This window comes from Salvelinus fontinalis, chromosome 8 (genome assembly GCF_029448725.1).
Source record: "Salvelinus fontinalis isolate EN_2023a chromosome 8, ASM2944872v1, whole genome shotgun sequence".
Taxonomy (NCBI): Eukaryota; Metazoa; Chordata; class Actinopteri; order Salmoniformes; family Salmonidae; genus Salvelinus; species Salvelinus fontinalis.
This window is the reverse complement of record NC_074672.1, coordinates 41,603,810-41,627,273: the sequence shown is the minus strand read 5'-3', so window position 1 is coordinate 41,627,273 and position 23,464 is coordinate 41,603,810. Positions and strand designations below refer to the sequence as shown.

General features: G+C 44.2%; 2 protein-coding genes across 12 annotated transcripts in view; both read left to right on the top strand.

Annotated features, from left to right (window-relative positions):
• The window catches only part of LOC129861256 (laminin subunit beta-2-like), a 73,380-nt gene extending 61,292 nt beyond the window's left edge, over nt 1-12,088 (top strand). The window contains exons 25-34 of the mRNA XM_055932505.1: nt 5,770-6,142; nt 6,354-6,538; nt 8,066-8,307; nt 8,415-8,618; nt 8,948-9,092; nt 9,313-9,520; nt 9,722-9,863; nt 10,328-10,504; nt 10,599-10,758; nt 11,404-12,088. Coding sequence (XP_055788480.1) covers nt 5,770-6,142; nt 6,354-6,538; nt 8,066-8,307; nt 8,415-8,618; nt 8,948-9,092; nt 9,313-9,520; nt 9,722-9,863; nt 10,328-10,504; nt 10,599-10,758; nt 11,404-11,540 — 1,973 coding nt within the window. The 3' untranslated portion in view covers nt 11,541-12,088. The remainder of the gene's footprint in view (nt 1-5,769; nt 6,143-6,353; nt 6,539-8,065; nt 8,308-8,414; nt 8,619-8,947; nt 9,093-9,312; nt 9,521-9,721; nt 9,864-10,327; nt 10,505-10,598; nt 10,759-11,403) is intronic.
• A 537-nt stretch (nt 12,089-12,625) lies between these two features.
• LOC129861257 (ubiquitin carboxyl-terminal hydrolase 19-like) overlaps nt 12,626-23,464 on the top strand; it is a 35,146-nt gene continuing 24,307 nt past the window's right edge. For 6 of the 11 annotated variants that reach the window (XR_008760527.1, XM_055932513.1, XM_055932512.1 and 3 more), the window contains exons 1-2: nt 12,627-13,015; nt 14,045-14,342. Coding sequence is in view for 10 of the 11 variants with exons in the window: in XM_055932513.1 (XP_055788488.1) it covers nt 14,192-14,342 (151 nt within the window). In the remaining variant the exon portion in view is untranslated. Of the gene's footprint in view, nt 13,016-14,044; nt 14,343-23,464 lie in introns of all 11 variants that reach the window. The other 5 variants (XM_055932507.1, XM_055932509.1, XM_055932514.1 and 2 more) reach the window with 3 other exon arrangements.

Sequence of the window (23,464 nt, the reverse complement as noted above, 5' to 3'; positions counted from 1 at the left end):
GTGCTGAGGGGGGCATATAGGGGAGGGAATGCTGTCCCCTCCAGGCAGGTGTTTGTCCCCCTGTGTGCTGAGGGGGGCATATAGGGGAGGGAATGCTGTCCCCTCCAGGTAGGTGTTTGTCCCCCTGTGTGCTGAGGGGGGCATATAGGGGAGGGAATGCTGTCCCCTCCAGGCAGGTGTTTGTCCCCCTGTGTGCTTAGGGTGTCAGGTTCTGTCCAGTTCTGGCATTTAGGTCACCACAGACTAGTACATGTCCCTGGGCCTGGTAATGATTGATTTCCCCCTCCAGGATGGAGAAGCTGTCTTTATTAAAGTATGGGGATTCTAGTGGGGGGATATAGATAGCACATATGAGGACATTTTTCTCTGTTGAGATCATTTCCTTTTGAATTTCTAGCCAGATGAAAAATGTCCCTGTTTTGATTAATTTAATAGCGTGAGTTAGGTCTGCTCTGTACCAAATTAGCACACCCCCTGAGTCTCTTCTCTGTTTCACACCTGGTAGTTTGGTGGATGGGATTACCAGCTCTCTGTAACCTAGAGGGAAACCAGTGGGTCCATCTCCTCTATACTATGTTTCTTGTAGGATGACAATGTCTGTATTTCCGATTTCTTTGATGAAATCCAGGTTCCTACTTTTTAGGCCAAAGGCAGATGGCATCAGGCCTTGGTTATTCCAGGATGAGTTTACATTTACATTTTACATTTTAGTCATTTAGCAGACGCTCTTATCCAGAGCGACTTACAGCGCTGTGTCATGCCACGGGATGGTCTGGTTAATATAGCACTGTGTCATGCCAGGGGATGGTCTGGTTAATATAGCACTGTGCCATGCCAGGGGATGGTCTGGTTAATATAGCACTGTGTCATGCCAGGGGATGGTCTGGTTAATATAGCACTGTGCCATGCCAGGGGATGGTCTGGTTAATATAGCACTGTGTCATGCCAGGGGATGGTCTGGTTAATATAGCACTGTGTCATGCCAGGGGATGGTCTGGTTAATATAGCACTGTGCCATGCCAGGGGATGGTCTAGTTAATATAGCACTGTGCCATGCCAGGGGATGGTCTGGTTAATATAGCACTGTGTCATGCCAGGGGATGGTCTGGTTAATATAGCACTGTGCCATGCCAGGGGATGGTCTGTGTTAATATAGCACTGCACCATGCCAGGGGATGGTCTGGTTAATATAGCACTGTGCCATGCCAGGGGATGGTCTGGTTAATATAGCACTGTGCCAGGGGATGGTCTGGTTAATATAGCACTGTGTTATGCCAGGGGATGGTCTGGTTAATATAGCACTGTGTCATGCCAGGGGATGGTCTGGTTAATATGGCACTGTGCCATGCCAGGGGATGGTCTGGTTAATATAGCACTTTGTCATACCAGGGAATGGTCTGTGTGGAAGATACGGTTGCTTATGTTCCCATTTTTATAATAGTCAGCAAAAAGTGTGTCTTGATTTTCCATAAGGAGCTTGATTTTGTACTATTTTCATGTCTTATTATTCTTTACATACGAGGGTAATGTATTTTAATTACCTCTGAACAGCGGGAGGGTGCTTCTAAGGCCTCTCCATTTGGTTGGGGCTCTCCTGCCATTGTTGGGCTCAAGAGCTTTAACACCTCTCACTTGACACGTCATTGCTAATTGAAGTTGTATCAACATCACATTCTGTCCAAAATCAGGTTGTAGGTTTCGAGTTTTGATTTGGAGTGATGGTTATGTTGTGGAGGGTAGAATCCTGTATATGTCCTGGTGACATAGTGTTGTGGAGGGTAGTATCCTGTATATGTCCTGGTGACATAGTGTTGTGGAGGGTAGTATCCTGTATATGTCCTGGTGACATAGTGAAGGTTATGTTGTGGAGGGTAGTATCCTGTATATGTCCTGGTGACATAGTGTTGTGGAGGGTAGTATCCTGTATATGTCCTGGTGACATAGTGTTGTGGAGGGTAGTATCCTGTATATGTCCTGGTGACATAGTGTTGTGGAGGGTAGTATCCTGTATATGTCCTGGTGACATAGTGTTGTGGAGGGTAGTATCCTGTATATGTCCTGGTGACATAGTGTTGTGGAGGGTAGTATCCTGTATATGTCCTGGTGACATAGTGTTGTGGAGGGTAGTATCCTGTATACGTCCTGGTGACATAGTGTTGTGGAGGGTAGTATCCTGTATATGTCCTGGTGACATAGTGTTGTGGAGGGTAGTATCCTGTATATGTCCTGGTGACATAGTGTTGTGGAGGGTAGTATCCTGTATATGTCCTGGTGACATAGTGTTGTGGAGGGTAGTATCCTGTATATGTCCTGGTGACATAGTGTTGTGGAGGGTAGTATCCTGTATATGTCCTGGTGACATAGTGTTGTGGAGGGTAGTATCCTGTATATGTCCTGGTGACATAGTGTTGTGGAGGGTAGTATCCTGTATATGTCCTGGTGACATAGTGTTGTGGAGGGTAGTATCCTGTATATGTCCTGGTGACATAGTGTTGTGGAGGGTAGTATCCTGTATATGTCCTGGTGACATAGTGTTGTGGAGGGTAGTATCCTGTATATGTCCTGGTGACATAGTGGTGTGGAGGGTAGTATCCTGTATATGTCCTGGTGACATAGTGAAGGTTATGTTGTGGAGGGTAGTATCCTGTATATGTCCTGGTGACATAGTGTTGTGGAGGGTAGTATCCTTTATATGTCCTGGTGACATAGTGAAGGTTATGTTGTGGAGGGTAGCATCCTGTATATGTCCTGGAGACATAGTGAAGGTTATATTGTGGAGGGTAGCATCCTGTATATGTCCTGGTGACATAGTGGTGTGGAGGGTAGTATCCTTTATATGTCCTGGTGACATAGTGAAGGTTATGTTGTGGAGGGTAGTATCCTGTATATGTCCTGGAGACATAGCGTTGTGGAGAGTAGCATCCTGTATATGTCCTGGTGACATAGTGTTGTGGAGGGTAGTATCCTGTATATGTCCTGGTGGCATAGTGTTGTGGAGGGTAGCATCCTGTATATGTCCTGGTGACATAGTGTTGTGGAGGGTAGCATCCTGTATATGTCCTGGTGACATAGTATTGTGGAGGGTAGTATCCTGTATATGTCCTGGTGACATAGTGTTGTGGAGGGTAGTATCCTGTATATGTCCTGGTGACATAGTGTTGTGGAGGGTAGTATCCTGTATATGTCCTGGTGACATAGTGTTGTGGAGGGTAGTATCCTGTATATGTCCTGGTGACATAGTGAAGGTTATGTTGTGGAGGGTAGCATCCTGTATATGTCCTGGTGACATAGTGAAGGTTATGTTGTGGAGGGTAGTATCCTGTATATGTCCTGGAGACATAGTGTTGTGGAGGGTAGTATCCTGTATATGTCCTGGTGACATAGTGTTGTGGAGGGTAGTATCCTGTATATGTCCTGGTGACATAGTGTTGTGGAGGGTAGCATCCTGTATATGTCCTGGTGACATAGTATTGTGGAGGGTAGTATCCTGTATATGTCCTGGTGACATAGTGTTGTGGAGGGTAGTATCCTGTATATGTCCTGGTGACATAGTGTTGTGGAGGGTAGTATCCTGTATATGTCCTGGTGACATAGTGTTGTGGAGGGTAGTATCCTGTATATGTCCTGGTGACATAGTGAAGGTTATGTTGTGGAGGGTAGCATCCTGTATATGTCCTGGTGACATAGTGAAGGTTATCTTGTGGAGGGTAGTATCCTGTATATGTCCTGGTGACATAGTGTTGTGGAGGGTAGTATCCTGTATATGTCCTGGTGGCATAGTGTTGTGGAGGGTAGTATCCTGTATATGTCCTGGTGACATAGTGTTGTGGAGGGTAGTATCCTGTATATGTCCTGGTGACATAGTGTTGTGGAGGGTAGTATCCTGTATATGTCCTGGTGACATAGTGTTGTGGAGGGTAGTATCCTGTATATGTCCTGGTGGCATAGTGAAGGTTATCTTGTGGAGGGTAGTATCCTGTATATGTCCTGGTGACATAGTGTTGTGGAGGGTAGTATCCTGTATATGTCCTGGTGACATAGTGTTGTGGAGGGTAGTATCCTGTATATGTCCTGGTGGCATAGTGTTGTGGAGGGTAGTATCCTGTATATGTCCTGGTGACATAGTGTTGTGGAGGGTAGTATCCTGTATATGTCCTGGTGACAGTGTTGTGGAGGGTAGTATCCTGTATATGTCCTGGTGACATAGTGTTGTGGAGGGTAGTATCCTGTATATGTCCTGGTGACATAGTGTTGTGGAGAGTAGCATCCTGTATATGTCCTGGTGACATAGTGTTGTGGAGGGTAGTATCCTGTATATGTCCTGGTGACATAGTGTTGTGGAGGGTAGTATCCTGTATATGTCCTGGTGACATAGTGTTGTGGAGGGTAGTATCCTGTATATGTCCTGGTGACATAGTGTTGTGGAGGGTAGTATCCTGTATATGTCCTGGTGACATAGTGTTGTGGAGGGTAGTATCCTGTATATGTCCTGGTGGCATAGTGTTGTGGAGGGTAGTATCCTGTATATGTCCTTGCCAAAGAATCCAAGTTTATCCATCTTTTTTTTAAGAACATGCTGTAAAATGCAGAAGCTCATCTGCTCATGACCTCTCTCTCTCTCTCTCTCTCTCTCTCTCTCTCTCCATCTCTCTCTCTCTCTCTCTCTCTCTCTCTCTCTCTCTCTCTCTCTCTCTCTCTCTCTCTCTCTCTCTCTCTCTCTCTCTCTCTCTCTCTCTCTCTCTCTCTCTCTCTCTCTCTCTCTCTCTCTCTCTCTCTCTCTCTCTCTCTCATCTCTCCATCTCTCCATCTCTCTCTCTCTCTCTCTCTCTCTCTCTCTCTCTCTCTCTCTCTCTCTCTCTCTCTCTCTCTCTCTCTCTCTCTCCATCTCTCTCTCTCTCTCTCTCTCTCCATCTCTCTCTCTCTCTCTCTCTCTCCATCTCGCTCTCTCTCTCTCTCTCTCTCAATTCAATTCAAGGGGCTTTATTGGCATGGGAAACATGCGTTAACATTGCCAAAGCAAGTGAGGTAGATAATAAACAAAAGTGAAACAAACAACACAAATTAACAGTAAATATTACACATACAGAAATTTCAAAACAATAATGACATTACAAATGTCATATTATATATATACAGTGTTGTAACAATGTACAAATGGTTAAAGCACACAAGTTAAAATAAATAAGCATAAATATGGGTTGTATTTACAATGGTGTTTGTTCTTCACTCTCTCTCTCTCTCCATCTCTCTCTCTCTCTCTCCCTCTCCATCTCTCTCTCTCTCCCCCTCTCTCTCTCTCTACATCTCTCTCTATCTCTCTCTCCATCTCCATCTCTCTGTTCATCTCGCTCTGTCTCTCTCTCTCTCTCCATCTCTCTCTTTCTCCCTCTCTCTCTCCATCTCCATCTCTCTGTCCATCTCGCTCTCTCTTCATCTCTCTGTTCATCTCGCTCTGTCTCTCTCTTAATCTCTCCGTCCATCTCTCTCTCTTCATCTCTCTCCATCCATCTCTCTCTCTCCATCCATCTCTCTATCTCCATCTCCGTCTCTTTCTTCATATCTCTGTCCATCTCTCTCTCTCTGTCCATCTCTCTCTCTCTGTCCATCTCTCTCTCTCTTTTCATCTCTCTCTCCATCTTTCTCTCTCCATCTCTCTCTCTTTCTCCATCTCTCTCTCTCTCTTTTCATCTCTCCATCTCTATCTCCATCTTTCTCTCTCTCTCTTCATCTCTCTCTCTTTTCATCTCTCTCTTCATCTCTCTCTCTCAGCCTGTGACTGTGACCCCCGGGGCATAGATACCTCTCAGTGTGGCCAGAAGACAGGCCACTGCGTGTGTCAACAGGGGGTGTCGGGCGTGCGTTGTGATCAGTGTGCCCGGGGCTTCTCAGGCCAGTTCCCTAACTGCCAGCCTTGCCACCAGTGCTTTGGGGACTGGGACCGGGTGGTACAGAACCTGGCTGTCCGAACCAAAACCCTGTCGGAGCGGGCTCTGGAGATCCAGACCACGGGCCTGACTGGAGCCTATGAGAAGGCCTTCAGAGACCTGGAGGAGAAGCTGGCACGGGTACAGGGCATCGTCAATGCCCGCAACACCACCACAGAGGCAGTCAGCAGCCTGATGGAGCTCATTGAAGACCTCAGGTACAAGGCATACACACTGACACTATTATACTTTACATAACAATACACATACAAAGGTAGACTCTGTCTGAATACATTTACATTTAAGTCATTTAGCAGACGCTCTTATCCAGAGCGACTTACAAATTGGAAAGTTCATACATATTCACCATTCACCACAACCTCCAGTTGTGTAGTTGAGCTGTAATTTCTGTCTCCCTTTCTCTTGCAGGTCTCAGATAGGGGAGACCACAGATGTACTGAATCATCTGGAGGGAGACCTGACCAGTGTGGGGAACAGTAATGTTGAGGCCAGTAATGAGCTCAGTGCTCTAGAGAGAGAAGCCAAAGAGCTCAACCTGACCTCAGATCAGCTCCACCGCCAACTGGACATCCTGAAAAACTCAAACTTCCTGGGTGAGCAGAGATGTCCTGTCCCCCTTCCACCAGAGGGATTCTGGGATACGTAGTGCCTTAACCTCTCTAGGGTATGTGGGACTGTAGCGTCTCACCTCGTCAACAGCCAGTGAAACTGCAGGGCGCCAAATTCAAAACAACAGAAATCCCATAATTAAAATTCCTCAAACATACATGTATTTTACACCATTTTAAAGATACACTTGTTGTAAATCCAGCCACAGTGTCCAATTTCAAATAGGCTTTAAAACGAAAGCAGACCAAATGATTATGTTAGGTGAGTGCCTATTCACAGAAAAACACAGCCATTTTTCCAGCCAAAGAGAGGAGTCACAAAAAGCAGAAATATAGATACAATGAATCACTAACCTTTGATGATCTTCATCAGATGACACTCATGGGACTTCATGTTACACAATACATGTATGTTTTGTTCGATAAAGTTCATATTTATATCCAAAAATCTCAGTTTACATTGGCGTGTTATGTTCAGTAGTTCAAAACATCCGGTGATTTTGCAGAGAGCCACATCAATTTACAGAAATAGTCATCATAAATGTTGATGAAAATTAGATCCACTTCTCCTTAATGCAACCGCTGTGTCAGATTTCAAAAAAACTTTACGGAAAAAGCAAACCATGCATTAATCTGAGTACGGCGCTAAGACGACAAATCAACCCAAAGAGATATCCGCAATGATATCCGCAATCAACATAAGTCAGAAATAGCATTATAAATATTCACTTACCTTTGATGATCTTCATCAGAATCCACTCCCAGGAATCCCAGTTCCACAATAAATGTTTGTTTTGTTCGATAATGTCCATCATTTATGTCCAAATTCCTCCTTGTTGTTAGCGCATTACAGTCTGTAGAAACATGTCAAACGATGTATAGAATCAATTTTTAGGATGTTTTTAACATAAATCTTCAATAATGTTCCAACCGGAGAATTCCTTTGTCTTCAGAATGCGATGAAACGCAGCTAACTCTCACATGAACGCGCATGGTCAGCTCGTGGCACTCTGGGAGAGACCTTACTCAATCTCCTCTCATTCGCCCCCACTTCACAGTAGAAGCATCAAACAAGGTTCTATAGACTGTTGACATCTAGTGGAAGCCGTAGGAAGTGCAACATGACCCCATTTCCACTGTATCTTGGATAAGCAAAGAGTTGAAAACCTACAAACCTCAGATTTCCCACTTCCTGGTTGGAACTTTTCTCAGGTTTTTGCCTGCCATATGAGTTCTGTTATACGACATCATTCAAACAGACATCATTCAAACAGTTTTAGAAACTTCAGAGTGTTTTCTATCCAAATCTACTAATAATATGCATATCCTAGGATCTGGGCCTGAGTAGCAGGCAGTTTACTCTGGGCACACTTTTCATCCAGACGTGAAAATACTGCCCCCTATCCCAAATAAGTTAATGGCTGGTGTTATTAATGTTTTTTTTGTAGAAATACTTTTGAAATATTAGTTAAATGTGTCTTTCTTATTATTGGGCCCCTCTCCTTCCCCCAGGTGCATATGAAAGCATCCATAGCTCCTATAATAAGTCCCGGGACGCAGAGCGGCGAGCCAACCAGTCCACCACTACCACGCCCAGCACTGTCAGCCAATCAGCAGACACGCGCCGCAAGACAGAACGCCTCATCTCTGCCAAGAAAGACGACTTCAACCGCAAGAACGCCGCCAACAAGCGAGCCCTGGGGGACCTCAATGCCAAGGCACAAACCCTGGACATGAAGAAGATCAACGAGAAGGTGAGCAAGCATGAACATAAACAGCTAGATACAAATGGTCAGCGTTCATGGAAAGTTATGAAAATCTACTAATCTGATACATGTTTCACCCCACCCCCTTTGACCAGGTCTGTGGGGCCCCTGGCGATTCCCCCTGTGTAGAGAGCCATTGCGGAGGGGCGGGTTGCCGTGATGACGAGGGGAACAGGCACTGCGGAGGCCTGAACTGCAACGGTGCTGTAGCGATGGCAGAGAACGCCTTGGAGAAGTCTAAGCACGCAGAGAAAGAGCTGAACGTAGCCATGGGGGAGGTAGAGGAGCTCTTCCACAAGGTCAGTTACTCCAAGTGGACATACATACTCCTTCATAGATAAACCCAAACTGTCTTGACAGGAAAGGAAGACCTGCTATCTATTGTGGCATGTCATTAATGCATACATACCCCTGTATCACCTTCAGTATGAGGGTACATTTACATTTGAGTCATTTAGCAGACACTTATTCAGAGCGACTTACAGTAAATGCATTCACTAGGTGAGATAACGACATGTCACAGTCATAGTAGGTAAAACCTTTCTACAATGAAGGAGCTCTCAGCAAAGTCGGGGGAATTGATAACAGTTATCCCTGGTTCTCTGTATCCCCCTGTTTGGCTTCTCAGGTGGCAGATGCCAAGAGCAAGGCGGAGGAGGCAAAGGGTAAAGCTCAGGCAGCTCTGGACAAGGCCACTAACACCAAGAACAAGGTGGAGCGCTCCAACAACGACCTGCGGGACCTCATCAAGCAGATCCGGGACTTCCTCATGCGTGAGTTAGCTACTAGGAAAACATTTTTGGAAAAGTGACAGAGAATTCAGATATTAGAGGAAAAGTGAGTTCAGACCTTGGCTACATGGGACCATACAAGCAATTTATCCTCACCTCAGGATTGTCATCATGATCAGCATCATAATCATTAAGTATTAACTTCCAATCTGCGTCAAAAATCTCTTTGCTGATCTGAATATCTTTTTTTGTCTCCTTGCAGAGGAGGGTGCTGATCCAGACAGCATTGAAACAGTAGCTAACCGTGTCCTGGAGCTGTCCATCCCAGCCTCACCACAGCAGATCAGACACCTGGCAGAGGAGATCAAGGACCGGGTCCAAAGCCTCTCTAACGTAGACGCCATTCTAAAACAGACACAGGACGACGTGCGCAAAGCAGAGCAGCTTCTGCAGGAGGCCAAGAAGGCCAGGTGTGTGTGTGTGTGTGTGTGTGTGTGTGTGTGTGTGTGTGTGTGTGTGTGTGTGTGTGTGTGTGTGTGTGTGTGTGTGTGTGTGTGTGTGTGTGTGTATCTTGTATGTAGAGGGTTATACGTTATAACATTATCAAGTCAAAGAGAATAGTCCAGCACAGCGAAACGCTCCTGAGTCCAACATGTGTTTCCGTTCTGTAGGAATCGGGCAGACGGGGTGAAATCCACAGCAGAGACGGTGAAACGGGCACTTGAGGACGCTAAGACGGCCCAGGCTGCAGCGGAGAAGGCCATACAGCGAGCTAAGGTTGACATTGGTGAAACGGAGGTCCGACTAGCACAGGTACAGTAGGAACTCAACTGAGTAGACGCCATCTGTATTCTGTTTGATGGGATGAGTGTCACGTTCCTGACCTTATTTCCTTTGTTTAGTCTTTGTTTAGTTGGTCAGGACGTGAGCTGGGTGGGTGTAGTCTATGTTTTGTGTTTCTATGTTGGGTTTGTTGTTTGGCCTAATATGGTTCTCAATCAGAGGCAGGTGTTTTGCATTGTCTCTGATTGGGAACCATATTAAGGTAGCCTGTTTGCATTGTGGGTGATTGTTTCCTGTCTTTGTGTTCTGCACCAGATAGGACTGTTTTCACATTTATTGTTTTGTAGCTTGTAGTGTTCACGTTATTATTCTTTATTAAACATGTTGAACACTAGCCGCGCTGCGTTTTGGTCCTCTCCTTCATCCCAGGAAGAAAGCCGTTACAATGAGGGGATCAAGAGATAATACATTCCTGATATTTTCCCTGCTCGTAGATCGAGTCTGAAACCTCCAGCAGTGAACATGACCTGAATAATGCCATGGACCGCCTTGGCAACCTGGGTCGGGAGATTGACGGTCTGAAACTCAAACGTGCAAAAAACAGCATGGCAGCAGCTCGAGCTGAGGAGACAGCCACTATGGCACGGGACAAAGCCAATGATGCCAAGCAGGTGTGTGTGTGTGTGTTCATTCTATGTATGTATGTGTATATTTAGGACTGTAATACTGTGACTGTTACTAATTATGCTGTCTTATTTCTCTCAGATTTTAGATGGTGAGCTGACAGATAAGTATCACACAGTACAGGACTTGGTGGACAGGAAAGCCAAGACCGTCCAGGAAGCCAAAAAGACAGCAGGGCGCCTGAGAGACGAGGCCAAGGAGCTACTGAAAGACGCCCAGAACAAGCTCCAGAGACTATCAGGTGTGTGGCAGGGACCCTGGAGGGAACTGGGTCTCGTTGTTTAATTAAGAGCAGCATTGTTTTTGATTTACACAAGCTAACCTTGGAGAATAGCCAAGGCAACATTGCCCTTTTGTGGTTCAACAGTGCCACTGTATTGTCTGAATTTGTCTGATGGTGGTGTACTCAAACCAGAGAACAAACTGTACATTTTACATTTTAGTAATTTGAGGAAAAAATAATGAACCCGCACACTGCTCTTGATAGTATCACTGCTCTTGATAGTATCACTGCTTTTTAATAAGCTTTAGGTATCGGCCTCACGGCCTTCGTCAGACATTTTAGTTATTTAGCAGACGCTCTTATCCAGAGCGACGTGCAGTCATTTTCAGATAGCTGGGTGAGACAACCACATATCACAGGCATAGTAAGTACACTTTTCCTCAATAAAGTAGTTATCTACTTTTAGATAGGAGTCAAGATTATTATAAATATTTTTCTATTTATTTAAGATACTCTTTGAACAGGTAAGGTTTCAGGTGCTGGGCAGGGACTCTGCTATCCTAGCTTCAGAGGGAAGCTGGTTCCACCTTTGGGGTGCCAGGAAGTCTGGTTATTCTGAGATTAAACATTAAGATATAAACTTGACACACTTTATATCCACAGAACTAGAGAAAGACTATGAAGAGAACCAGAAAAAGTTGGAGGGCAAAGCCCGGCAGTTGGACGGCCTAGAAGACAAGATGAAGGCTATCCTCAACGACATCAACAAACAGATTCAGATCTACAACACCTGTCAGTAAACAGGGACCTGGCCGAGTTGAACCAAACACTGACTGACTGCAGACACTCTATGAACCTACTATTGCTTTACTCTCTTGTAAGGTGTACACTGTATGCGCTCTAGTGGGGAACTCAGTACTGCACCTACAGCCATGGTGCTTATCAAACTACATTGTGTAACTGTGTCTTTTTGATTGTAAGATTTCACACATCTAATATAACATTGTGTGCCCTCAGTGTATTACTGTGTGACTTTCAACTGAAGGATAGAAGTGGCGCCACATGACATTTACGAAAATAATAATCCATTTGTGTGTGTGAAGAATACGAAAATGTGCAAATATGTTTCGCCTCAACTCAGATCATCCTCCCAAATACTGCCACATTCAGAATATAAATAATGCCCAAAAAGTACTTATGAATAGATTGTTCTGGAAAAACAATGAACAAAAGTTGTTATGTGTACTGACTGAGGATGAACCAGGGGATGATTGGTTACTTTGACATGGTTTCTGATCTCTCCTGGATTAAATGATGGGATGCGTGTTCTCTTTAAACACTACATAGACTCAATGGTTGGTATTGTTTCTGTAATTGAGAAAAAGCTTTTTGGAGTTGCCTGAAAATAAATACTGAAAAAGTATTTCCACCCTCCAGTGTAGGGAAACTGAAATTGTGTGACTAATTAAACTGGAACACCATCAATGCACATAATAAACATACATTGCATATGCAATGGTGGGGAGAGAGGTATGGATCACCTAAGGAGAATATCGTAAAAAATTGTCATGTCTAGACTAGTTCATGTCATATTCAACATCGCTCTATAATAAACCACATATAATAGGCCTGTTTTACTAATCTCATGCTCTGGTTTCACAGCTGCCTTCCTGTAGAACCAGCCAAGAAAACCTTTGTCACATGGGAGAATCTCAATAGACTTTTTTCAATCGCACAATTCTCGCGTCCTCTCGCCTCCTTCTCAAAACCCATTGGAGGAGAAGGTCAAAGGGGCGGGACCTTTGGCTTTCTCATCCAATGGATTATTAGAAGGAAGCGAAGAGAGAGGATGCGAGGAGACTGCAATTGAGATTTTACCATTGTGCGGGGTTGGTTTTTACAGTGCCGTCTCAGCCTGCCTGCCTCCAGGAAGTGGTCAGTCTTCTAAGTGGATTTCGGTTTGGACTGTTTTTGTTCCTAAACAAAGTGCGAGTCATTTCCCGTGGGCTGGTAGAGTAATTTAGGTTGAAGCGATTTATCGTTTTGTTGCCATTCACGTCGCCTATATTTTATTAAAATATTTAGGAATCTATAAGAGATGGGACCTGGATAACGAGAATATTCTAGAAACACTAGAGTACGGGGTTTCGATTGCGGGAAGGGGTGAGCAGAGGCCCGCGGCCGTCAAGGAGCTTAGGGAGGGCTGAAGAAGTACGGACTCGCCGGCCATTGTGCACAAAGACGGGGAGACGACACTCCAAATTATACATGTTTTGTAAGTAGTCGGCCATACTGGCTAGTATTTTTTAGAAATGTTCAATTATAAGTCATGAGGCGATATTGTCAATATGTATTGTTTGTTTAGCTTGTCAACAACTGACAAACGTTAGGTAGCTAAATTAGCTAACAAGCTAATGACATTCGCCAGAACTGCTAGTAATTTAGCAAGGACGATAAAGCTGGTTGGCTAACTGTTGTTAGCTTAGCTAACCTTAGCCGGCTAGCTAGATAGCCAGGTAACGTTACATTGGCAATTTATCCCTGTTAATGACATTATAGCGATCACCTGTTAACATTTTAATGTTGAATTGTCAGATTTAAAAAAAATAACTGATTGGCCAATGATCATTGATAGCCAAGTAACTTATTTTAGCATGCTAGCTAACTTAGTTAGCTAGCTACCTAACGTTTTTAAGTAACTGGTCGTCACTAGCTAACAACTAACTTGCCGCATGAACATGACGCCATTACATTGAGGGTAAAGAGACAGTGGCAGAAATTTACATAAAGGTTTAATGTTAGGTATACTATTATTAACCAAAAGCAATGGGTAAAGTAAACAACAATAGTCTAGCTATCACTTAAAGACATTGTAGTTAACGTTAGTTAGCATTGTACCGAAGGTAACGTAGATATTTTAGAGTCACATTGTCTTGCAATCCAGGGTGCAACATCCAAGGCAAAATATTCAAGATAGCTAGCTAGATACAGTAGCTAATATCACAAATAGTTGGGATACTCAATAAGACAGCCACCCCAAGTCATCTTGGTAGTAAATGCAGAGATACTTATTGCAATGTTTGCAGACAGAATCCAATCTGATCAATGTACTGGGAATATTTAAAATGTGAGTTTTATCTGAATGGGGTGAGGTTTCAAATTTGATTTTGTGCATGTGTAAATTATTTAATTGATCATATATTCTATAACCTACTATATACACCACAGATCACATTCTTTAGGACTCTTATGTAGCTCTGCAACACTCATTCATAACTGTGGTGGGTCCCCTGACTCTTTTCAGGACCCCTGATTCTGTTCCGGGAGATTTCTGACCTGTATCATCGCCAAGATAGCTGGACCGGGTAGAAAGCGGCACACCTCAGAACCAGACCCCAGCGGCAGTAGTGACGCCGGCGACGGGCGGCCCGTGAGCGCCAAGCGCCTGAAGATGGCCAGCAGCAGTGAGTCAGGCCGGCGGAATGGGGGTCAGCGCGGCGCAGATGACAGCACCAGCAAGAAGAAGCAGAAGGACAGGGCCAACCAGGAGAGCAGGGAGGCCAAGCGAGCAGCAGCAGGGGCCAACGCAGAGCACAAGAAAGGTGAAATGTTTGAAGGGGAGAGATTTGTCTGTGGTTAACTTGGCAAGGCACGAGGGTACATCCCTGAGATGCTGCTTTATTAGCATTGGTAGATTGTTTGCTGAGAGCAAGTCTTTTTGCCTGCGTTTACACGGCAGCCCAATTTTGATATTGTTTTCCCACTTTTGACCAATGTGTTACTGGGAGCACACTGCCTGCCCTCCAGGACATCTACACCACCCGGTGTCACGGGAAGGCCAAAAAATAATCAAGGACCTGAGCCACGGCCCATTCACCCCGCTACTATCTAGAAGGCGGAGACATTACAGGTGCATCAAATCTGGGACCGAGAAACTGGAAAAACAGCTTCTATCGCCAGGCCATCAGACTGTTAAATAGTCACCACTAGCCCAGCCCTGAACCTTAGTCACTGCTACTAATCGGCTACAACCCTGCACCTTAGAGACTGCTGCCCAATGTACATAGTCATTGAACCCTGGTCACTTTTTAATAATGTTTACATACTGTTTTACACACTTCATATGTATGTACTGTATTCTAGTCAAGGTTCGTCCTATATAACTACTGCTGTACACACCTTTTCTATTCATATACAGTCTATTCACACCATTCTATATATTTTCTGCACTCTATCATTGCTCGTTCTGATATTTATTTTAATTTGGGGGATTTGTGTGTATTGTTAGGTATTACTGCACTGTTGGAGCTTGAAACAGAAAAATATATGTAGGGGACTTCTTTTGATTTGGCCAATCAGATCATTTCACATAAGGTCTTTTTGTTGTTGTTGCTGATCTCATTGGTCAGAAGACCAATTAGTGAAGAAAAAAAATCAGCCTTATGTTGAGCCTATTTTGATTTGTATATGACATAAAATCTGATGATAAATGGGGGAGACTAGTGGTGTTGAACGGTACTTGAAGTTTGCTTTGTGTCATCTCTGCAGTGTTTTCCATTAGTGCCGTTGGCTAATCAGCCGGTTACAGACACATTTTCAGCCGCCTACTTTTTCCACTTCGTATTAAAGATGCATTATGCAGAAATCGATCCGCTATTTCCTGGTTGCTCAATTCTAATTTCAGTTTCTGTGACAAAACAAGCATGTGTAGTGTAGAGAATCATTGTACCATCTTAACTGCTGTGAAATACCTTTTCCATGAACAAATATATTGTTTTAGTGTTTTCATCTGTTTGAAGCTGGTGTACAAATCTGAACATAAAAGACACAAAGATCAAACTTAAGAATGGGAAGAATAGAAATGGCGTACATAAAATAGATCTACTTGGAATTCTATTGGTCACATACACACGCTTAGCAGATGTTATTGCGGTTGTAGGGAAATGCTTGTGTTCCTAGCTCCAACAGTGCAGTATATGTACAGTAATAGTAAAATAGGATGGCCTTGACTAGAATACAGTATATACATATGAAATGGGTAAAACAATATGTAAACATTATTAAAGTGACCAGTCTTCCATTATTAAACAGTGTTCTATGTACATAGGGCATCAGCAGCCTCTAAGGTGCAGGGTTGAGTAACCTGGGTGGTAGCCAGCTAGTGACAGTGACAAAGTTCAGGGCAGGATACTGGGTGGAGACTGTCTAGTAATGGCTATGTAACAGTCTAATGACCTTGGGAAAGAAGCTGTTTTTCCGTCTCAGTCCCAGCTTTGATGCACCTGTACTAACCTCGCGTTCTGGATGAAAGTGGGGTGAATGGCTCGTGACCCTGGTGACTGAGGTCCTTGATAATCTTCTTGACCTTCCTGTGACACCGTGTGCTGTAGATGTCCCGAAGGGCAGGCATTGTGCTCCCGGTGACGCGTTGGGCTGACCGCACCACCCTCTGGAGAGCCCTGCGGTTGCGGACGGTGCAGTTGTCGTACCAGGCTATCGGCACCATACCACTTCTTAGACTTACTTTCAATGAGAATGACATAACTGTAACACCCATTTCTATGTGGATTTGGTCTGGTCGCCCAAAAAAGTTACATATTGCAGCTTTAACTAGGCTACTTTTCATTTACAACTTTTAATTCGCTAGTCCGTCGATTCCTCTCCTGCCATAATGACTGATAGGTATTTTCTGCCTGTTAATCACAAAGCAGCCGATGACAGGGAAACACAGTCTGCTGTCTGTCCTGCTTCCCGGTCTAATTTGTGTGATGTGGTTAGTTGCAGTAGAATGTCTTGACACTGAGGGAGAGCGCATGATGCTTGTGAATTTGCCCGTCCCGTGTAAATGTAAGTGGTAACGATGAGTCGAAATCCACCTAGCCATAATTATTGTTTTCTGGCACAATCGTTTATTTTCTTTCATGTGCTTCACATAGCTGTCCACGTGGAGTCGTGTGACATTGGCTATTTACTGTGCATTGATTGACAACTAGTCAACAGTTAGTGTATAAAAGGTGTCAAACTGACTGAATAAAGTCGATCTCTTATATCCCTTTGCCATTCATAAATCATGCAACGTGATTATACTGTATGTCCGTCGCATCGGGACAAGTAAACCAATAGTTTTTTTTTAGGTTTCCTTTCCTAGGATGTCAGGGCTTGCCAGAGTGACTTTCGTCTCGTTAGTCATTGTAGCCTACCGAATCGCTTCGGTGAGAGAGCCGTTCATTTGTTTCCCACATTTTTAATAGGCTTTTGGTTACCCTAACTTTTTTTGGCGATTATCTGCTGATACATTCTGAAAACATTTGATAATGGTGCCTATGGTTACCTGTCAGAATTATATCCTGACTATTTTAATAAATCCAATGGGTATTTGTTTTGCGAACTCGACCACCTCACGGCGCAACGCCTCTCCCCTATTTGACCTAGGTAGTTTGTGTATATGTATTGATATGTAGGCTACGTGCGCCTTTTAAAAAATTTATGTAGTTCTGTCCTTGAGCTGTAGTTGTCTATTAATGTTCTGTATTATGTCATGTTTCATGTGGACCCCATGAAGAGTAGCTGCTGCTTTTGCAACAGCTAATGGGGATCCTAATAAAATACCGTCACATGAACGCTAAACACATTTGTTTTTGTTGTGGACTTAGAACACTCCTGTTGTTTTTCTATAAAAAAAAAAATATTTTTCAGAGTGAACCAGGAAAACGGAAACCTGAGAACTAACCGGCGAAAACAGAGTTTGCGAAAGAAAATGTATTAAATAGATTTTTTATAGGGGCTTACCTATTGTACATTTTAGATTCATTTAGGCTCATGTAAAATCAGAATTATATAATAAGTAAGACTGAAACCCTTCTATTTCAATTTAACCTGAAATACACTGCTCAAAAAACTAAAGGGAACACTAAAATAACACATCCTAGATCTGAATGAATGAAATATTCTTATGAAATACTTTTTTCTTTACATAGTTGAATGTGCTGACAACAAAATCACACAAATTATCAATGGAAATCAAATTTATCAACCCATGGAGGTCTGGATTTGGAGTCACACTCAAAATTAAAGTGGAAAACCACATTACAGGCTGATCCAACTTTGTAATGTCCTTAAAACAAGTCAAAATGAGGCTCAGTAGTGAGTGTGGCCTCCAAGTGCCTGTATGACCTCCCTACAACGCCTGGGCATGCTCCTGATGAGGTGGTGGATGGTCTCCTGAGGGATCTCCTCCCAGACCTGTACTAAAGCATCCGCCAACTCCTGGACAGTCTGTGGTGCAACGTGCGTTGGTGGATGGAGCGAGACATGATGTCCCAGATGTGCTCAATTGGATTCAGGTCTGGGGAACGGGCTGGCCAGTCCATAGCATCAATGCCTATCTCTTGCAGGAAGTGAGGTCTTGCATTAGGAGGAACCCACGGCCAACCGCACCAGCATATGGTCTCACAAGGGGTCTGAGGATCTCATCTCGGTACCTAATGGCAGTCAGGCTACCTCTGGCGAGCACATGGAGGGCTGTGCGGCCCCCCCACCCACACCATGACTGACCCACCGCCAAACCGGTCATGCTGGAGGATGTTGCAGGCAGCAGAACGTTCTCCACGGCGTCTCCAGACTCTGTCACGTCTGTTACATGTGCTCAGTGTGAACCTGCTTTCATCTGTGAAGAGCACAGGGCGCCAGTGGCAAATTTGCCAATCTTGGTGTTCTCTGGCAAATGCCAAACGTCCTGCACGGTGTTGGGCTGTAAGCACAACCCCCACCTGTGGACGTCGGGCCCTCATACCACCCTCATGGAGTCTGTTTCTGACCGTTTGAGCAGACACATGCACATTTGTGGCCTGCTGGAGGTCATTTTGCAGGGCTCTGGCAGTGCTCCTCCTGCTCCTCCTTGCACAAAGGCGGAGGTAGCGGTCCTGCTGCTGGGTTGTTGCCCTCCTACGGCCTCCTCCACGTCTCCTGATGTACTGGCCTGTCTCCTGGTAGCGCCTCCATGCTCTGGACACTACGCTGACAGACACAGCAAACCTTCTTGCCACAGCTCGCATTGATGTGCCATCCTGGATGAGCTGCACTACCTGAGCCACTTGTTGTAGACTCCGTCTCATGCTACCACTAGAGTGAGAGCACCGCCAGCATTCAAAAGTGACCAAAACATCAGCCAGGAAGCATAGGAACTGAGAAGTGGTCTGTGGTCACCACCTGCAGAACCACTCCTTTATTGGGGGTGTCATGCTAATTGCCTATTTCCACCTGTTGTCTATTCCATTTGCACAACAGTATGTGAAATTTATTGTCAATCAGTGTTGCTTCCTAAGTGGACAGTTTGGTTTCACAGAAGTGTGATTGACTTGGAGTTACATTGTGTTGTTTAAGTGTTCCCTTTATTTTTTTGAGCAGTGTATATTTTTCTAGATAATGTGGGCTATTTACTTCATCTTTTTCAGGTTGAATAAAATACATAGTTTGAGGAACAAACATCATTGTTGCAATTTATATCTTGCAGGAAAACTAGAAATCCTGGATGGCAGAAAGCTTGGCCCCAGTGATGTACTGGGCCGGACGCACTACCCTCTGTAGCGCCTTGCGGTCAGAGGCCGAGTAGTTGCCGTACCATGCAGTGTTGCAACCAGTCAGGATGCTCTCGATGGTGCAGCTGTAGAACGTTTTCAGGATCTGGGGACCCATGCCAAATCTTTTCAGTCTCCTGAGGGGGAAAAGGCCTTGTCGTGCCCTCTTCATAACTTTCTTGGTATGTTTGGACCATGGATAGTTTGTTGGTGATGTGAAACTTGAAACTCTCGAACCGTTCCACTACAGCCCTGTCGATGTGAATGGGGATGTGTTCAGCCCTCCTTTTCCTGTAGTCCACGATCATCTCCTTTGTCTTGCTCACGTTGAGGGAGAGGTTGTTGTCCTGGCACCACACTGCCTGGTCTCTGACCTCCCTATAGGCTGTCTCATTGTTGTCGGTATTCAGGCCTACCACTGTTGTCATCGGCAGACTTAATGATAGTGTTGGAGTCGTGCTTGGCCACGCAGTCATGGGTGAACAGGGAGTACAGGAGGGGACTAAGCACGCACCCCTGAGGGGCCCCCGTGTTGAGGATCAGCGTGGCAGATGTGTTGTTGCCTACACTTACCACCTAGGGGCAGCCTGTAAAGAAAGTCCAGGATCCAGTTGCAGAGGGAGATGTTTAGTCCCAGGGTCCTTAGCTTAGTGATGAGCTTTGTGGGTACTATGGGGTTGAATGCTGAGCTGTATTCAATGAACAGGATTCTCACATAGGTGTTCCTGTTGTACAGGTGGGAAAGGGCAGTGTGGAGTGCGTTTGAGATTGCATCATCTGTGGATCTGTTGGGGTGGTATGCAAATTGGAGTGGGTCTGGGGTTTCCGGGATGATGGTGTTGATGTGAGCCATGACCAGCCTCTCAAAGCACTTCATGGCTACCGACGTGAGTACTACAGGGCGGTAGACATTTAGGCAGGTTACGTTGGCTTTCTTGGGCATAGGGACGATGGTGGTCTGCTTGAAACATATACACTCCCGTTCTAAAGTTTGGGGTCACTTAGAAATGTCTGTGTTTATGAAAGAAAATCTTTTTTTTTGTCCATTTTAAAATAACACCAAATTGATCAGAAATACAGTGAAGACATTGTTAATGTTGTAAATGACCATTGTAGCTGGAAACGGTTGTTTTTGTAATGGAATATCTACATTTATCATCAACCATCACTTCTGTGTTCCAGTGGCACGTTGTGTTAGCTAATCCAAGTTTATCATTTTAAAAGGCTAATTGATCATTAGAAAACCCTTTTGCAATTATGTTAGCACGGCTGAAAACTGTTGTCCTAATTTAAAAAAGCAATAAAACTGGCTTTCTTTAGACTAGTTGAGTATCTGGAGAATCAGCATTTGTGGGTTCGGTAACTGGCTCAAAATGGCCAGAAACAAAGACCTTTCTTCTGAAACTCGTCAGTCTATTCTTGTTCTGAGAAATGAAGGATATTCCATGTGAGAAATTGCCAAGAAACTGAAGATCTCGTACAACGCTGTGTACTACTCCCTTCACAGAACAGAGCAAATTGGCTCTAACCAGAATAGAAAGAGGAGTGGGAGACCCCGGTGCACAACTGAGCAAGAGGACAAGTACATTAGTGTCTAGTTTGAGAAATGTCTATGTATTGTCTGAAATTGAGATGTCATCCCTGATGGAGGGGACTAATGCCTGATCACCAGCCACTCACGTTAGCTAATAGTGTGGCCAATGGTGTGGCTTTGGAGGGCCTCCTCTTGCTAAATGCATATAGGGGAAAAACACTGGCTGGTATTGGTATGTATCATGCGCTGGTTGCTGCTCTGCTTAATGCTGAAGAGTTGTAATCCTAGCTGATGTAAGGCCGGATCCAGGGAAACTGGCTTTGTCACGGTCACGAGAGAAAGCTGCTGTGCCTCTCCCTGCTCTGCTGTCTGCTGTTTCCAACTAGAATGCATTACCCCAATCAATTCAGAGGGCTGGCTGGCCAGCATGATTCTCCACCCACACAGCATCCTCCTCTTGCCTCATCTAGCTACCCTCGGTCCCATTGTCCACACTATATCCTTTGTGTCCTTCCAATGCCTTGGCTGTTGTCTTTTCCATTCACTGATTCACACCAAGCACCTCCCCAGTTTCTTTCATATTTTAGTGGTGTAACACATTAGTAAAATTCCTATCATACTTTCAATGTATGTGGAACTATGTGCAAGTGACAGGCCTTTCAACAATTTCTAGAAAACGACAGATACTACGGACTAGCCTAGTGGTAAAAGCCATCCGTTCAAAGGAGGACAAACGTGAATGGTGATGTCATAGTGGACCGTAGCCGGGTCTATGGAGAAGGGGGTCACATGGATTACAGCCCGACTGGGAGCCCAGCTGTAGAGGGGTTGGTGTTGCCTGTGACATTTTACAGCTTGTCTGTGTGTGAGAGCGAGAGTGTGTTGTATACTGTGTGTGTGTGAGATAGCAGGAGAATAAACAAGAGTCTGTAGTAGTGGTGAACATGAGCACCGTAGTAGACTGAGCTGAACTCCCATACATGACCTGCACGCACTGCCAAGAAGAGAACCCCAGGCTTTATGTTGACTCAAGAGAACCCCAGGCTTTATGTTGACTCAAGAGAACCCCAGGCTTTATGTTGACTCAAGAGAACCCCAGGCTTTATGTTGACTCAAGAGAACCCCAGGCTTTATGTTGACTCAAGAGAACATGAGGTTGTTTGAGGGCCTTTACACTTAGAGGGCAGGTGCTGCAGCTTCACAGTGACGAAAGGTAGGTTGGCTGAGCATTGCCAATGTTTGTGATTTCTTATTTCATTTTTTAAAATATATATATCAGAATTAGGATTATTTGTATTTTATTTTGTATGTTTGTGAATTTTAACAAGCTGTCATTTGGGAGTGTCTCTGGTGAAACAAATGTTTTAGCAGTGGATTCATTTTTCTACCGTCCAAAGAAGTTAATGTTGCATTCGGAAATTATTCAGACCCCTTGACTTGTTCCACGTTTTATTACGTTACATCCTTATACTTAAATTAATCAATCTATACACAATACCCCATAATGACAAAGAAAAAACAGGCTTTTAGAAGTTATTGCAAATAATTGTATGTGTGCATTTCTCTAAATCTAGTCTCTTGTGATGCTGCAGTATTTTGAAGCAGTTTTCAGATGAGGAATGCATTGATCTATATCTTGTGGTAATTGTATAGGTATAGTAAATCTAGTCCTCTAACTAAATTTATATCTAGTCTAGGGTTGAATGGGGGAAACCCGGTTACCGGATTTACCTCTCAAAACCACTCCCCTTTCCCGGGATGAATAACTGAGCGAAACCGGTAAATTATTTATATGAACAGCATGGCGTGAAATGGAATTAATAAATGATATGCCATGTCTCAATCTGGCTTCTCTACGGCCTCGGCGTGATGAATCAACGCTCTGGGTGGGGACAGACAGCCTGTCAGTATGGAGCGCAGTTCACAATGCTTGTAGACCTATCATCTCATCATGGTAACAGGTAGGCCTACATTTGCTGCAGCATAATCTATTTTGCGGTAATATATTGACCCAATGCGCGTCTAATTTACCCATCTCCAACTGGCTTTCGGGGGTCACCTTGTTTAAAAAGAATTGCAGCTGCAGAGTTTAAAAACAGCACATTGCTCAAATATCGTTGCGTTAAATCAGAGCAGGCGCGAGCACTCCATTAACTCCATTCAAATTGCATCCAAAATACAGTTGAAGTCGGAAGTTTACATACACTTAGGTTGGAGTCATTAACTCGTTTTTCAACCACTCCACAAATTTCTTGTTAACAAACTATAGTTTTGGCAAGTCGGTTAGCACATCTACTTTGTGCATGGAACAAGTAATTTTTCCAACAATTGTTTACAGATAGATTATTTCACTTATAATTCACTGTATCACAATTCCAGTGGGTCAGAAGTTTACATACACTAAGTTGGCTGTGCCTTTTAAGCGGCTTGGAAAATTCCAGAAAATTATGTCATGGCTTTAGAAGATTCTGATAGGCTAAATGACATAATTTGAGTCAATTGAAGGTGTACCTGTGGATGTATTTCAAGGCCTACCTTCAAACTCAGTGCCTCTTTGCTTGACATCATGGGAAAATAAAAAGAAATCAGCCATGACCTCAGGAAAAAAATTGTA